This window comes from Ptychodera flava, chromosome 6, assembly GCF_041260155.1.
Source record: "Ptychodera flava strain L36383 chromosome 6, AS_Pfla_20210202, whole genome shotgun sequence".
NCBI lineage: Eukaryota > Metazoa > Hemichordata > Enteropneusta > Ptychoderidae > Ptychodera > Ptychodera flava.
The window spans coordinates 42761218-42776447 of NC_091933.1; the positions used below are offsets into that span (position 1 = coordinate 42761218).

Here is a 15230-nt window from a genome sequence, read left to right on the forward strand (position 1 = left end):
TCACACCGGAGATATAGGGGCACACATGTAGCATTTCTGCAGTGTCATGTGCTCTACAGTCGTTGATTTCCTTGGAAAAATACATAGGAAAATTTTAAGTTACGAACGTATCAATTAGATTACTGTGAAATATCAATATGGAAAACATGCTGTGGTTTGTTGTATTGTTGGTTTGATGGTTGCCTTCCTAGTAGTCTGGTTGCACAACTTTTGATCATAGCCACTCAAACCACTGTCTCTAATGCCTCCATTATCTATATGATAAATCACACATTGGTTGATAACTTTGGTAACACCTACGTACATACAGCTGAACACAGGATTACAAACTCACTTCATTGTCAAGTTCAAAAGTTTGTTCTCTGTCCATACAGAGTTTGTATGTAAGGATGAAAACTTTTAAATGGATATTGTAGACTGAACCTGACATTGAGCAGGTGATTTGTTGATGATGTCATGACTAGTTCAGCACTGAATATCAAAGACATTTCTTGTTCTCAGACCACTATTGTTAACATGTGAAGTGGAGTTCCAGAACAAGCAGGATCTCAATTCAGCATCATTTTCATGTCTGGTGTCATTAGGCTGAGTGACAAATTTTGCTCTCTTGACACGATTCTCAAGCTCTCCAACTCACACAAATCATGCACATTACAATTGGGAAAATGTACATATAAAACAATAATTTATTGATAGATTGGTAAGAGAATGACATCCATTGAAGTTCTAGTGTCTTTTAACAACACAGTATAGCACTGAATTCAAGCCACACTATTGCTGCAGTTTTAACATTTGTCACAAGATTCTACCGGGTGCTCCGAGTACCACTACAGGTAAATGGTTTCTACCGGCATTGGATACAACATGGAGACAACTTAATACCCAATCAGCTCACAGGGAAACACACTGGTTCTAATATGGGCCAATTAAAATCAAAGTTCATTCATTTATTTAAATTTGTGCTTCATACAAACTGAAACAATGCCAGACAGTTCTCCAAATTGTAGACCAATGCTGGTGACAGAAATAATAGATTGGGATCATCAGGTGAAACAAGGCTAACAGGAGAAAACAATCTTTAAACCTCAGAAATAATGCAAGTTTTGTGAGTGTCATGCATTTGGATAGGATACCATGTCCCAAGAACAAAACACTTCATGTATGATATTTTGTGGAGGTAAGAAAGTTGGGCAGACTACACAGAAGTATGTTACATTTTACAAATATTTAGATACATTTGCCGATTATAAATTAAGACTTGCTGATGAATAACACAATGTCAATCTCTTTTCTGCCAAGACGTTTCAGAAAGCTTAGCTGATAATGCACTGATAGTATGCCTCATCAGTATTCACAGGAACACAGGATCTCTGAAAAAGTTCAACTTACTGCACACATTCCTGAACGTAATCATATTTACTTGCGACAAAACACTGGTACTTCCAGTTTTAGGTTTGTGTCATTGATTCAACTGTATTGAAATATGGTTTTACAAATTTCAGCCAAAAAAACCTGAAATAGTGTACATTGGGATAAAACAGGCGAGTCACTCAAAGGCGTAAGGTAATGCTGATGACACTCCACAACATAACTAAGGTTCACAAGCCTTTGTTGCCAAAGCTGAACGCCTTGTTATGAAATCCAACAACCAGAGGTTTGTATGACACTGAAGAAATACATACAGAGACATGGCCATCAAAACATTTACAAATAAATAGTAGTTTGTTCAAATTTCATAGTCTGCACCCTAATACTTGTGGTGAGTGACACAGTCTGTGATCTCTGAATTGCATTCTTGTGGTGAATTTTGAAAAGAGAAAATTCAGCAAATCTGCATTACAAATAGTGTTTCTGGAGCAACTAGAAGTTTATTATTAAGTGTATGCTATTTACAGTTCAGTCAAAAAAGGCCGTGCAATAATCCTGTATCTTCAACCAACAGAGAGCAAATCTTTACTAGGATACTGTATATACATTTTACATAAACACATTAGTAGTATCATGTTTTGGATGAGGTGATACTGAGAGCTTCCACACATAAACCTTTCCACCATACTGAGTTCAAACCCTGAAAAGAATCTTTTTCAACTGCCGTTCAAAGAATGTACGGACGATCTTCCGGTGAGGCACCAGACTAAACTTAAATTCTTCATTTGCTCTACAGAGTACTCCATCTTTTAAGACATGATATTAAATTTACTGGCATGAAGTTGTAATTTTCTCTCCGTCAAAATCTAGACTTGTCTACATAATTTAGATTTATCAACAGTGTTGAAAAAGAGTTCAGACGTGGCTTGGAAAATTGAGTAAATTTGCAAACAGCTAACATCCATTCCAAAGACGGAGACTCCAAGGGATTATTTCTGGCCATTTTCCATCCATATCCATCTATTTAAACCAACTGAACCAGTGTTCACCAATACACAGCGAGGATTTGTTACAGAATTTCTTTTAAGGTAATCTTCACTAATATGAAATAAAAAGAAAAATATCAAATGAAATCATAGGCCCTGATAATGTTTTTTATGACATACACTGTCTGAGGGAAAGGGTGGAAAACTCATCGGGTGCTGTCTGCAACAGTTTTTTTCCAATTGTTAAATATCCAATTAGTACCAATAATAACAACTAACTGGTCCCGATATGAGCTGTTTTTCTTTGTTGTATATATATTGCACTCTGTATGTAAAGCTAGTTGACCAATAGGAAATCTGTATGAGGTGTGGTCCTTGATAATATTTTTTCACAGCAAAGTCTGAAACACATCTGTAGATCCATGAAAATAAAACAAGGATTTTTTGAAAATTCCACATCCTATCCATCATGTACATCAATCATTTTGATTTAGGTACCAGTACCTTCCCTAATCATGCAGATTATTCCCAGGGTAAAAATTCTTGATTTCACTGAACTAAAAAGAAGTGAGAGAAATTATCTCATGCAAAATATATTTGAATGAATTAATCACGATCTCATGACTATAATTGATTTGAATTAAAAATTCATCGATATGAACTAAAATCACTTTTGAATTTGCCATTTTTTTCACAAATTTTCAATCTCCTGTTTATTTCTTCAAAACCACGTGAAAGATCACCGCATGACAACATAGAACCCACAAAGCATGGCAAGTTCTGTTTGTATCATTTTCCATGCAGAAAAACCGACACACCCATACTTGACATATTTTAATGCTGCTATTGACCATTGGCAACGGTTTTTGTTTTTTTCACATGAACCAATCAGGAAAGTACACCTTGAGTTCATGAACCCTGTTTTGACAAACTAACAGCATGCATGATATCCCCCCTGGTGTACAGCTTGACTTCACACAATACTTACAAGTCAGGGGGATTAGCTGTACTACTCCATGTTATCGGTTCACTTGTCAATATAAATGAAACATATTTCACACTAGTCTGATTTGGCAGTTAGGGTAAAGCTAATATTTCAAGTCACTTTTTTCATAACATACATAATATGTGTACAAGTCAAAATGGTAATTCAAAACAAACAAAAAGAACACAAATTAAGTTTTCATGACCCTATATACATGTGCATCCTGTTTTGTGGTGAGCCTCTTGTATGTAGATAGGTCTATACAAGGTGCTTATAAATTACACATTTCAAGGAAAAAAAGAAGAACTTACAACAATATGAAATATACTTGGCTACTTACAAGTTGCACCTTGAAGAAAATGTGCATAAATAATAGAGACTACAATGCTTTAGGACTAAGCTTTGATTCATTTACACGGTCCATGGTCACTAAGTATACTTATGGTAAATGCAAGACCACTTGAAAAAGGAAAATTTCCAACATTTTGAAATCCCACGGGATCTCAGCTGATATTTCATTGAATAATTTCATTTACATATGTGAATTTCACAGAGAAGCATGACAGTGGTACATCAAACCAATCACTAAATTTCATTCTGATGACGTGAATAGGAGTCTGTAGTTTTACAATTGTTTCATTCCTCTCACCCTCATTTGCCGACAGTACAGCTGACCATTTCAGCACTGTGTCACCATTGAGATGTGGGCAATCATTGTTCAAAAGGGCAAAACTGAAATGTTATCGTTTGATGTCGTCTTTTGTGCAAGCCTGGTGAAGTAACTGCACATGCAGTATGTTCAAGTATACCATGCAAAAAAACAACTCACTGAATTTTGGCAATTAGTGTCTAGAGTTAGCATTGACAGTTACTACACAGTAGTAACGTTAAGTAAGGGATTGAACTGTTTCAGTGTTTCTGGGCTCAATTTACTTCCATGCGCTAGCATTTCTTGCACCGTCACAAAATCATCAAATATCTTCCTTCCTTTCTTTTTCAGCATTTTCTTATGACTAAGTTCAACAATGCTCTCTTTTTTCACATCGCCTTCTTCATTTTGTTCTTTCAGTGATTCCATCCTGGCCCGAATCATGAATTCTCTACGTCTCTTTTGATCCCGAGCCCTTTCTAAGTGCCTCTTTCTGTCCTCTTTGCACCAGTACCTGCCCGTCTTTATCTCACTGACAGCATCATCATCCGTTGTCATGCCACTTCTTTCCTCCTTGATCTTGTTGGCACGTTCTTTTAAAATACGATCACGGGCGTGCCGCCTGGTGATGTAGCGGGTTCCATCACTTCGTATTTTCACCTTCCAGTTTGTTTCACTCTTCTCCTTTCTTTCATCAGGTGTGGCGCTTGTCTCATCTGCCATCTCTTCTCTTTGCTGTATGAGGTGTAGGTAACTTTGGTAATGCTGAGCATAGTTGGGAACCCTGTACTCACTAAGTCTTTGCATGCTCTGCCTAAGATGCAGGTTTTGCTCTTGAAGTCGTCGGTTTTGCTCACGTAGGTGAGTGTTCTGTTGCTGCATCAAGTAGACATTGTCACTTCCAGCTTGTGAGCTGGAGGAGTTGCCATTACTTGAGGCTTGTTTTCTCACTTGCCCACCGCTGTTACTCCTTGCCTGGGCTGTTGGGATGTGATTTTGATTTGAGTCCCGTTTATCTCGGGTAGGACTTGTCACTTTTTCTTTGGCAGAGGATTTGTCCTTTGGTTTGACTTTGGTAGGACTGACAGCCGCACCACTCCTCTGGGATCTTCCCTCATGTTTTGTTGGGGTTCGAGCACGTTTGGATACCTTGCTCGACCCTGAACTGTCCTTCTCTGAGCTGCTCTCCCTGCGTCTGTCTCTCTCCCTCTCTCTTTCCCTGTCATGGTCAAACTCGGAGCTTGATCTCAAATGTAAAGTTAGGCCGGCCCGGCCATCTTCAGATTGCACACTGTCCTTGCTTTCATCTCTGTCAACCTGGCTGCTTCTTTCTCTGTCACTATCAGATAATCTCTTGGAACTCAGCTGCTCTTCCTGTACTGTACTGAGTATGTTTTCATGTTGTCTGCCAAAATCTTGCTCAAGCCAGATAGGTTCCTCAGTTTTATTTCTAATGCTCTGTTCGAGTACACTGTTGGTGTAGCCAAGGTCGACATCTTCAGCTGAATAGAGAGGCAGTTCTGGGTTGTGTAAATGCTGTTCACTGGAATCGGTGCTACTTCTTCTACGTTCTCTGTGTTGAAAACCACTGGGGTTGTGATCATTAGCACCTAGGTTCTGAAGTCTAAACTTGCAGTCTGAAACCCCAGCGAGCACCTGTGTTCTTTCAAACTTGTTTTCCAGGGCTTCTTTGAATTTCATGCAGTCTTCCAGGGATATTTCGTGTCCTGTGAAGTCTTGGTCAGGTAGGTCTGTTGAGGTAAAGCTATCATTACTGTATCTCAATTCCCCACTTCCCAGACTGCCGGAGTCTACTTGGTGCTTCTGGCATTCATCCGGGATTTCTTGCTCTGAACTTTCATCGTTCCGGGTGCTCTCATCAGTTCTGCCGACACCGCTATCTTTTTCATGCTGTGTTGATGCATTCTCAGTAGTGCCAGTGTCTGTGGTGCCTCCTTCATCATTGTGGACACACTCCTGCAAGACAAGCACATCAGTTTTCAGTAATCATTTGGGTGTTTTTAACGAAACAACTGTCTCATCGCTTAAATAACCATTTAGTTGTGTATTCTCATATGTATGTTATTCACGTTTTCTGTTATTTTTGTTTTCTTGTTGAACTCAAGAGCGACAACAGAATCATTCAACAGAAACAACATAACAGCCCTCTCAATTCAACTTAAAATAGTTCACAAATTTTTCAGTACTCACACCACTCCTAAGTTACACAGACTTTTTGTACTTTAACAAATACTGTCCACCATATACAGTCCTGTCACTAATTTTCTTTTGTCAAAACAGGATAACAAACATCCACTTTTCCGTTGTTTTGCATTTTTGATGGTACTACTATATTTCAAAGAAATTATGACAAGACTGAAGAAAACTGGGCCAGTACTAAAGCTGATGAATGATTCAACATAATCTTGAGGGTATGGCTGCATTTATTTGCTAGCAAAGGCCCCTAAGACAAGCACTGATTTCTATCATAAGGACGATGAGGCCCAGTGTTTGTCAAATGTGCCATAATCACCATCACTCTGTTTTCCTTTCTCAGTGGCAAATGTCTCCAGTGAATACCACAATATTTGTATCACAAATCTTACACCTCTCAGTCTTTCAGAGTTGAATTTCACCATATTTCATCGACTGTTGAAAGAGACATTTGAAGCAACTTAAAACTACTCTTCCTAGAGATTGTTTTCAAAGTGTAAATTTGTTGCTATGCCAACTGTTCCCAAGATACAGTGTTAAGGGCATACAACTGGCTTTTCTCTTCCTGTTAAAATCTGATAATCCGGAAATCCTTCAAGGTGTGATGTCATAGCACCACAGGGATGGCTACTTATATGATTTCACACCAAAGAAGTTTACCCAAAAGGCTGTTTGCCACTCGCCCACTACTTCTACGAAAGGAAGGAAACAAACTTCGTTTCGCAACAAAGACAAGATGTTTGACTCTAGGGACAGCATTGGTGCATTGGGGAAACATAAACAAGCATGATTTGTGCCATCCTTCAGATTTTTTTAGCGAGAAGGGAAAATATACTTTAAATTGGGCCTGGGAGAGATAGCATTGCAAAGTGGGCCTTGCAGTACATACATGTACTTACCAAGGCAGATGTCTTTCTGGGGAAATACAAACTTCATTTATGTACATTGTAACAGTCTGAGACACTTAACCACAGATGTTGGAGAATCAAACAAACAATTTGAAAGTTATTCCACGATGGAATCATGGTCCCTCCACAGAAGTGATGGAATGGAGATTTTACACCAGGATTTGGCACTTCTTGGCATTCAGGAAACAGAGTAGACAAATAAGTACGAAACATGTTTACTATGGGGATGAGTAAGCAGCATAACCTAATGACATCATCAGCAGCAACACTGGTAAACAGATGACATACTACAGCATAAAGCTCATTCAAAATTTCAGCAAATGCAAGTACAAAGGATTCAATGAAAACTCTTTATTATCTAATTTTTCAACACAGACATCTTCATGACAAAAGCAAGAACGATTCACAGTTTTTAATTTTAATCATTTTTTTTTCATATTAAACTTTGAATCATTTGAATAATCATGTACATGTTATACATCACATAGCCACACAAGAACTGATGTCATGAAACAGATCTAGACAAGGCTGTATGCATGGCTGTGATAAGGAAGACATCACTTCATGTGTTACCGCTTTGATGTCACAGGTATGAAGCACCCTGGGGCTATTCACGGTAGTTCATGATACGTGCAGCTGTTCTGTTTGGCCCAAGGCTGCAACCACATCAAACCACACTGATGAAAATTCTGCACCAGTGCAATCTTGATGCCAGAGATAAACCTGATATAATTCCACATCTGCGATGTAACAGCCAACGGAAATTGGAAACAGTGACGAGTTAGAGAACTCTGCCGGGACTGTGATGAAAACTGTTCATCTGACTTTAAATGTACTTAAAATTGACTGTCTAAGTAATGACATACACAGCCACTGAGAGATAGTTTACCAACATCTTAATTTGAAATGAAAATTTATAAAAGAGTATAGAAACTCTACAAGAAGATGTCATAGTTTTTGCGTTTAAATGACAATTGTTAACTTGATCCCAGATAAATCTCTTGTACGGGTCAACTAAAGAATTTCTGTGCTGCTGTTTTAAGTACATGTTAATATATTTGGATACACCGAAACAAAATATTTATGAAAGTATTTGTTTCTGAAGTTGTACACACCAATGCAGCAAATGTTAACAATCTTTGCTGTAAAATTCTTGGACTCAATTATGGATTGCAGGAACATTTATCTGTCTGAAATCTGACACGTGAAAGAAACTTTACAGCAGGGTTTGACAACCACAATAGGAATGGCTGGAGACACAACTATTATGTGTTGTTCATCTTGATCCACTTGTTACTCTGTGAATTGACACAATATCTGCATTCTGTGATGTTAAATAAATATCTGGATGAAACTCAGGCCCTCTAGAGAAAATATGTACTGTGAGGATGATGATGAGGATAGAATGGTATGGATGACAGACTTAGCAATGGAAATGAGTTATAAAACTGAGCAGCAGATCCCAAATGGTTGCAGAGAAGTATGGTAAGAAACTCTAAATGAAAAAAGACACAACACCACCAACAAACGAAATGAACAAACATAAACCAACCGAATGGATAAATGGAAGCAACAGAAAACCCATTTATAATCAAAAGGAAACAAAAATTAGAAAGCTTCTGCAGAAAGGTGCAAAGTAATGACTTACAGTATCAAGCAAACATGAAGTGAACTGCATAGCTTCTTGATGATGCTGTTCTAGCATGTCCATGTGCAGATCATCCAACAAAACATTTGTATCATCATATAGCAAACCATCATCCAACTGCAGATAGATAGGACAGAAGGCATTGCATTAAATGAAGAAGAAGCTAAAGACAGCTTCATTTATTCCATTCTGAGCCAGTCAAGTCTGTTTTTTGTTTTCCATGTTATTTCTGTTCATTTTTCCTCTTCAGAAAATTGTTGGTTGAGGATGTTTATCTTTGTTCTTAACAAATTTACAACTAAAGATGTATAAATTAGCACTAATTTTAGTCTTTTGAAGTCCATCCTGGAGGATGTTGACAAATAAATCAAACTGTATAAACTAACAGGAAATAAATATTTTGTTCACATCATGTTTATGGAAGAAAAACTAGGCTCAGAGAGAATCAAAGAGCTGACTGTGGTTAAAAAAGAAGCATTTAAAATGTAATGAAAGTAAAACCACCACCAGAGTTCCCTGTAGAATATTGCAATGGTGATGAAATTTGTCTGATGATTTTTTGGAGGTTGAGATTTCTCCAGTCTGTCTGTTTGGATGTGAAGTTAAGCCCCAGAAATCTGAGTACACACAGCTATCCCAGGTCACGGTCACCTGAAATCAAATCTTTATAAAAAGCAATCCATACATGAACAGAGGTAGCGCAAATTGATAATTTAATTCAGTGAGCCCCATTGTTCACTTTGAGACTGAAGGAATTTAGTTTGAATATTAATGGATTGGGGAAAAGGCTTTTCTATTTTTAATATTCAAAGGAATATTAGCATTTGATCGCTTGTCAAAGCATTGGTGTTCAACATCTGTCTTGATGGAACACAAGAAACAGCCCCTTGTGTAATTAGTGCCAATGGCTAAATTCAGGAGCTGATGGCTTGTATTCACCATTTCAAATTACATTAGATGAATTCAGCAGAGTAACAACACCTTTTGAAGATGAAATTGCAATATGTGACTGAAGATTTGTCATTCAAAGAGTTGGCCTTCATAAAAGGACATACTGTCCCCATGTATAAGTTTCATTATGCAGATAAACGTCATGGATTATTCAAATTTCATCTTCAACAACTTTTATTGACTTGTCTTTGTGGCATAGAGCTGTCATTTCTGTGGATCTTGATCTTTGCAATGACTGCATTTATTCATTGAATTCTTACACTGTGAGAGCACATAGAAATAGCTTATTCTAAGTGGCTCTTACTGTCACCTGCTTCATAATGATGCAACACAGCCTGTGATTGGTTCACTCTTAGCAGAATGACATTCAAGCAGCCAATCAGAGGAAACTTTATATTGCAATAGGAGTGAAGGGTGTTAAATTTGATTGGCAAAGTTGTAGTATTAAAGGCAAGAATCAATCAGAAAATCAAGTGCGTGAATCACACACAATATTTCTTTAAGAACAACACTATGTGGACAGAATCTGATGTGGAGCCATTTAAAATTCATAAGTTCTAAAAAATTCAGGAGAAAACGGTGAGAATAATAAATATCATCACCAACCAATGTCAATATTTTGATGTTATTGATATTATCACTGCATTACTTTGGCTTGTAGGAGTGACAGCTCTGTGTATTGCTTCTGTCAATACTGTCATTCCCAAATCAGAGCTGAGTACATGATTCTTGCCATAATATTCTATGACACCAGACAACAATTCTCCCATTTCCATCCTTATCAAAATACATAATCTTTTTCTTTGTGCTTGGTATCCCTTAATGGAAATGCCATGTCCCCGTTTCTCTCTATGCTTTCATATTTTGTCTCCTGTCTTAAAACTTCCCTGAGAAATAAACTGACAGCTCTCCTACACCAGGGAATTACTTTACACTCAACTGGAGACATCTGTGGGGTGGTTACGGTAAGTCTGCACCGGCTTAGATTGAGTATCAGGCATTTACAACAGTGATTTGAACTAAACATGGGTAAGCGATACTGCACTTAAGTTAATATTGCGACTACAATCGCTTTTCCAAGACTAATGGACAAACTAAGATCAGTGATCCCGCCACCTCCTGGTAATACTGATGCAAAACTAGACAGTTTATTGGAAAAGGAACAATATTGGAATATTAGCCAACAAACACAGGATGTTGACACACAGGCCATATTCAGTCTCTTTGATGAAAATTTCTCACACACATATGAAACACAAGCTCTGTTTCATTCTTTCAATATTCAGACCTGAAGCCGTGAATGACATGGTTGTCAAATCAGAGGAGTGACAGCTTGGTATTGTGTTACAAACCCCCTGTTTTTATCATCCAACCTTTCTTACTTAGTCATTTTTTTTTCCTTTTTGGCTGAAAGTTAATCATGGCTTGTGTTTGCAACACAATGCACAAAGCCAATTTGTCTTAATTAGTGCAAGAGTTGCTAGGTGTTGAATTTTCTGTCACATGGTACAATATGTCAATAAAATCCCATAAATCATACAACTCTATCTGCCTGTTGACTTCCACACACAATTTTTGCAGCTTTTAACATGAATGTATAGAGTGTCTGTATATCCACATTAGGTGCTCTCTATATTGTTTGACGTGATTTTGGTTGACAAAAGAAAAACCAAAATGATAAAACATGGAATGGGAGTATACCTACTGCCAAAATGTGGCAACAAAATTCATGTTTCATATTTGTGTCAATTCTTTGTTTCATTTTTTGTTCTCTTAATTGCATGTTTGCATAATAGCAAATATGAACAGTAAGATGGGTTGACATTGCTTGCAGTAAAGAATATTGGTAAATACAATGGTAGAATGTTTATTAAGGCAGGGTACAGCCAAACAGGTAATAATTGATGTTTCTGTTTATATTATGTTTACTTCAGTTATGAAAACTCTAATTTAGAGCTTTACTACAAAGAAATAAACAAACTTCGGACTGTTAAAAGTGATTTCCCTCCAAACAATACCTGCACTTTATTGACAAACCTGAAGGGTGTACTGTCAATTCACCCTCTAGTTGTTTTCTCCAACGAACAATTGTCAATTATTATGAATTATGCAACAAACAAAAACATTATTAGGTCCAAAATAACAGACAGCAATTCTCAGAGTCAATTAAAATAAACAAATTTAAAGAATATTTTACCTGTAACTGTGGACGACACACCAAGATGGAGATTTCTTGTCTGTCTTGTGAAAATAACGAGATAGCTTGATCTTTGTTGTGAACATCCTCTCCGTTTATCTACAAAATTAAAAAAATCAGCTGTCATTTCCACTTTCTAGAAAGCAAAATGAAGAAAATTACCTGTCAGGGGTATGCCCTGTGGATGCTATGCCAATTGACTTCACCTGGGGCGTGTTATTTTAGTACCAATGTACTGTCAATTCAAATTCAAAACATTCAATCTAATGAATAACTAACTACTCGGACTCACAGGACTACCAACTCTCCTGAATTTCACAATGCTTTCAAATCTAAGTAAAAAACTGTTCTCAAGCAAGGCTACATGATGAACTCACGCGGTTCTTTCTCTGAATGATGCTGTTCTCAATGAAAGGAAGAAGTGATATTCTGTAATTTATGGTAAAAGTCATGCTGTCGATTCCACATGCACAACTCAAAAACTTACAATGGCTTTGTTATATCACTCAGATTTAACATTGTGAAATTTAAAGGGTACAGTATGAGTTTTGAAGAATATGCCGTTAATCCAACATAGTTTTGTTCCATGCGAAATGTTAGGAGATTTTGCAGTGACTTTGAAAGCTTATTCCTTTCCTTTGCACTGATATATTAATGTTATATCTACACTTCCTTTCTGGCAAACTCTAAGGATTTCTCCATTTCACTGTATTTTCTACTTCAGCAAGCAAAGTGATCTGATGTATGTCTCCAAGGAATTGCTTTCTTTTCCTGGCAAATTACTCCGAAACACAGTCCAACTGTTCCTGTAGCATACCCACTCAACCAGGACAATTACGCCCATCCATATGCAACATCACAAGGGGGACATGGGCCCGGGATCAGGAAAACCTCGTTTTAAATATTAGGCCTTACCTAGCAGGGGGAGGAAATACCTGAAGTGCAATGCTGTCAGCGTAGATTTTCTGCATGGCCAGCTAAAGCCACACCGCAGAAAAAATAAGTCAGTCCCCAAAAGACGGCAGCGACTGGATCGGTATTAATAAAACCCTGGGTCAGCAAATCATAAGACCCGATAACACAGTAGCAAGGCTAACCAGATTAAAGGAATATCTTCCGTATGCTGGGTCGGTAAATGACAAAAGGCAGAGGCATCCGAGAGGAGACTTTAAATGCATTCTGCATGTAAAGGACTCGCAGTCTCCCTTCCCAACCCCCAACTGCTTGTGCTATGTTCAACTTGTACAAAGCTGTGTCAAGTTACTTCTCTCATACTGCCATATAACACAGCTTACTAAAATGTTTATGTCAGTTTTGAAGGTAAAAATTGACATAACAGTTGAGTTTAACACTTGAGAAAATTTTGCAATCACAAATCTAGATCTCCTGGCTGCAGTTCATGAGAAAAGTTAAGTAACCTCTTTCCATTTTTCCTCTTTTTAAATTCCAAAATCACCGGCATCAATCTTGATTTTTCACTTTATCGTCAAGAAATTCACGGAACACACTCTCTCCATAGACTATAATGATACTTCAAACGTCTTAACAACATCATTGTCTTTCATGATAATAATTATGCCCATTTCATCACCATGGTGACAGAATTAACATAATTTATACATATATTTGTGAAAAAACACTGGAATGGTTAACAAATGAGCAAATTAAAGTGAAGATAAAATGATAGGAGGCAATTTTTGTCCTTGAGAGAGGTATTATCATCATCAAGAAATCGGTAGAGATTTTTGAAGTTGAAGGTCTTGACATGACATTACCCTCAACCTGCAGCTTTCTTTACTGTTGCACTTTCATTACCCTACAACAATTTCCTCAAGCAATTTTCATTACAGGGCTTTGCATCACAGGGCTTGCATCTGGCAACAGAGATACATCCTAGTACCAATCAGCCAGGGTTTCACATTTCACCACTCTTTACCGGGAACACAAATAGAACATGTCAATACTAGCTATGGCATTTACCTGTAAAATCTGATCTCCCTCACGAACTCTTCCGTCTTGTCCTGCTATACTATACGGCTCAATCTGTAACCAAAGAAGACAAAACATTGCCGTCAACACACGGTTACCATTACTCAGTGCAGTACATACAGTTCAGCCCTTTTGGACAACTTCATTTGAAACATTAAGCCATCGCAAAAACACCAGCTGTCCAGATAATGAAATCAATACTAACAGCAGCAGTACAACAGGGCAGCAGTCTTTTTTATTCAACATCACTGTAAAGTATGTTGTCGTGCATGACAAATGGTATCAAAAAGAGATTTTAACTGAGTGCTACTTCACAGTGACTTTTCGTCTCAAGTTGTTTTTGCATATCACACCTTTTACTTTCAACATGGTGACAACATGAAACAATATTATAAAGCTCAATATTTTTTCCCAAAAACAAACTCAGTTGGTCAGCATAGGGTCAAACATTTCAGTAAGGTTGTAAAATTGAAAACTTTCACTGCAAAGTATAAAGAATTTGATCCTCCATGAGAATTGCAGTTTCATGTTCTTATTCCTGAGGATCTATCAAATGGACAAAATCTGATTAGTGGACTTTTGGATGATTGGGTTACAACAGAGGGAATGGACAAGCATTGGTTTACCCTGATGCATTAATTACAGTTTTCAAATTCTGTAAATCCATAATAGGAATTAATCGCTCTATGATTGCCATACGCAGGATAATTGGACATTTAATATCAAACTCTATTCCTGCATTTCATGTAGTAGATTTAATAAATGTAAAACCTCTAGTACAGGAATTTGTTGTGACCATACCCCCCTCAGGATATCACGGCTCTGAAGTACGGCTGGTTGAATTTCCAACTAACCCAATAAAAATTTGATTAAGTTTCATTTCATTAATGTCTCATATCTATTCATATTTTTCTCTCCACAATGCCACTAGGCTCGGTCTATTGTGTTAGGAAATTTAACACAGGGGAACACTTTTCAATAAGAGTGTTTCATTAAACCAGAACAGAGAAAGGTGTAGGGTTGAAACAACTCCCTGCTTCACATATACAAACTAACCTGCAGCTTTGTCAGTTAAGTCATCAATGTTTTACTTTCCAATAGAGCATGAACAACTACAACTACAACCACATCTAGTTGAATTTGTCAGACAGGAATGCCATGGATGGCTCAAGCTTTCAGCAAAACTAAAATTAACATGCTGTTGAGACATTTCATCAAAAATAAAATACTTCAGATGTTCATATTGATTGTGAATCTGAGGATTTCAACAAACAGGATATGGATGCACTACCTGCATCTTTGAAAACATAACATTCACACAGCTAATATGTGAAC

At 37.4% G+C, this 15230-nt stretch overlaps 2 protein-coding genes across 7 annotated transcripts in view; one reads left to right on the forward strand and one right to left on the reverse strand.

Annotated features, from left to right (window-relative positions):
* The window catches only part of LOC139135890 (actin nucleation-promoting factor WASL-like), a 570409-nt gene that overhangs the window by 258249 nt on the left and 296930 nt on the right, over positions 1–15230 (forward strand). The window lies entirely within an intron of this gene.
* The window catches only part of LOC139135868 (E3 ubiquitin-protein ligase PDZRN3-B-like), a 103426-nt gene continuing 88864 nt past the window's right edge, over positions 669–15230 (reverse strand). For 3 of the 5 annotated variants that reach the window (XM_070703619.1, XM_070703618.1, XM_070703622.1), the window contains 4 exons: positions 13887–13949; positions 11907–12005; positions 8759–8875; positions 669–5965 (listed from right to left, as the gene is read on the reverse strand). In XM_070703619.1, coding sequence (XP_070559720.1) covers positions 4211–5965; positions 8759–8875; positions 11907–12005; positions 13887–13949 — 2034 coding nt within the window. In that variant the 3' untranslated portion in view covers positions 669–4210. The remainder of the gene's footprint in view (positions 5966–8758; positions 8876–11906; positions 12006–13886; positions 13950–15230) is intronic. The other 2 variants (XM_070703621.1, XM_070703620.1) reach the window with 1 other exon arrangement.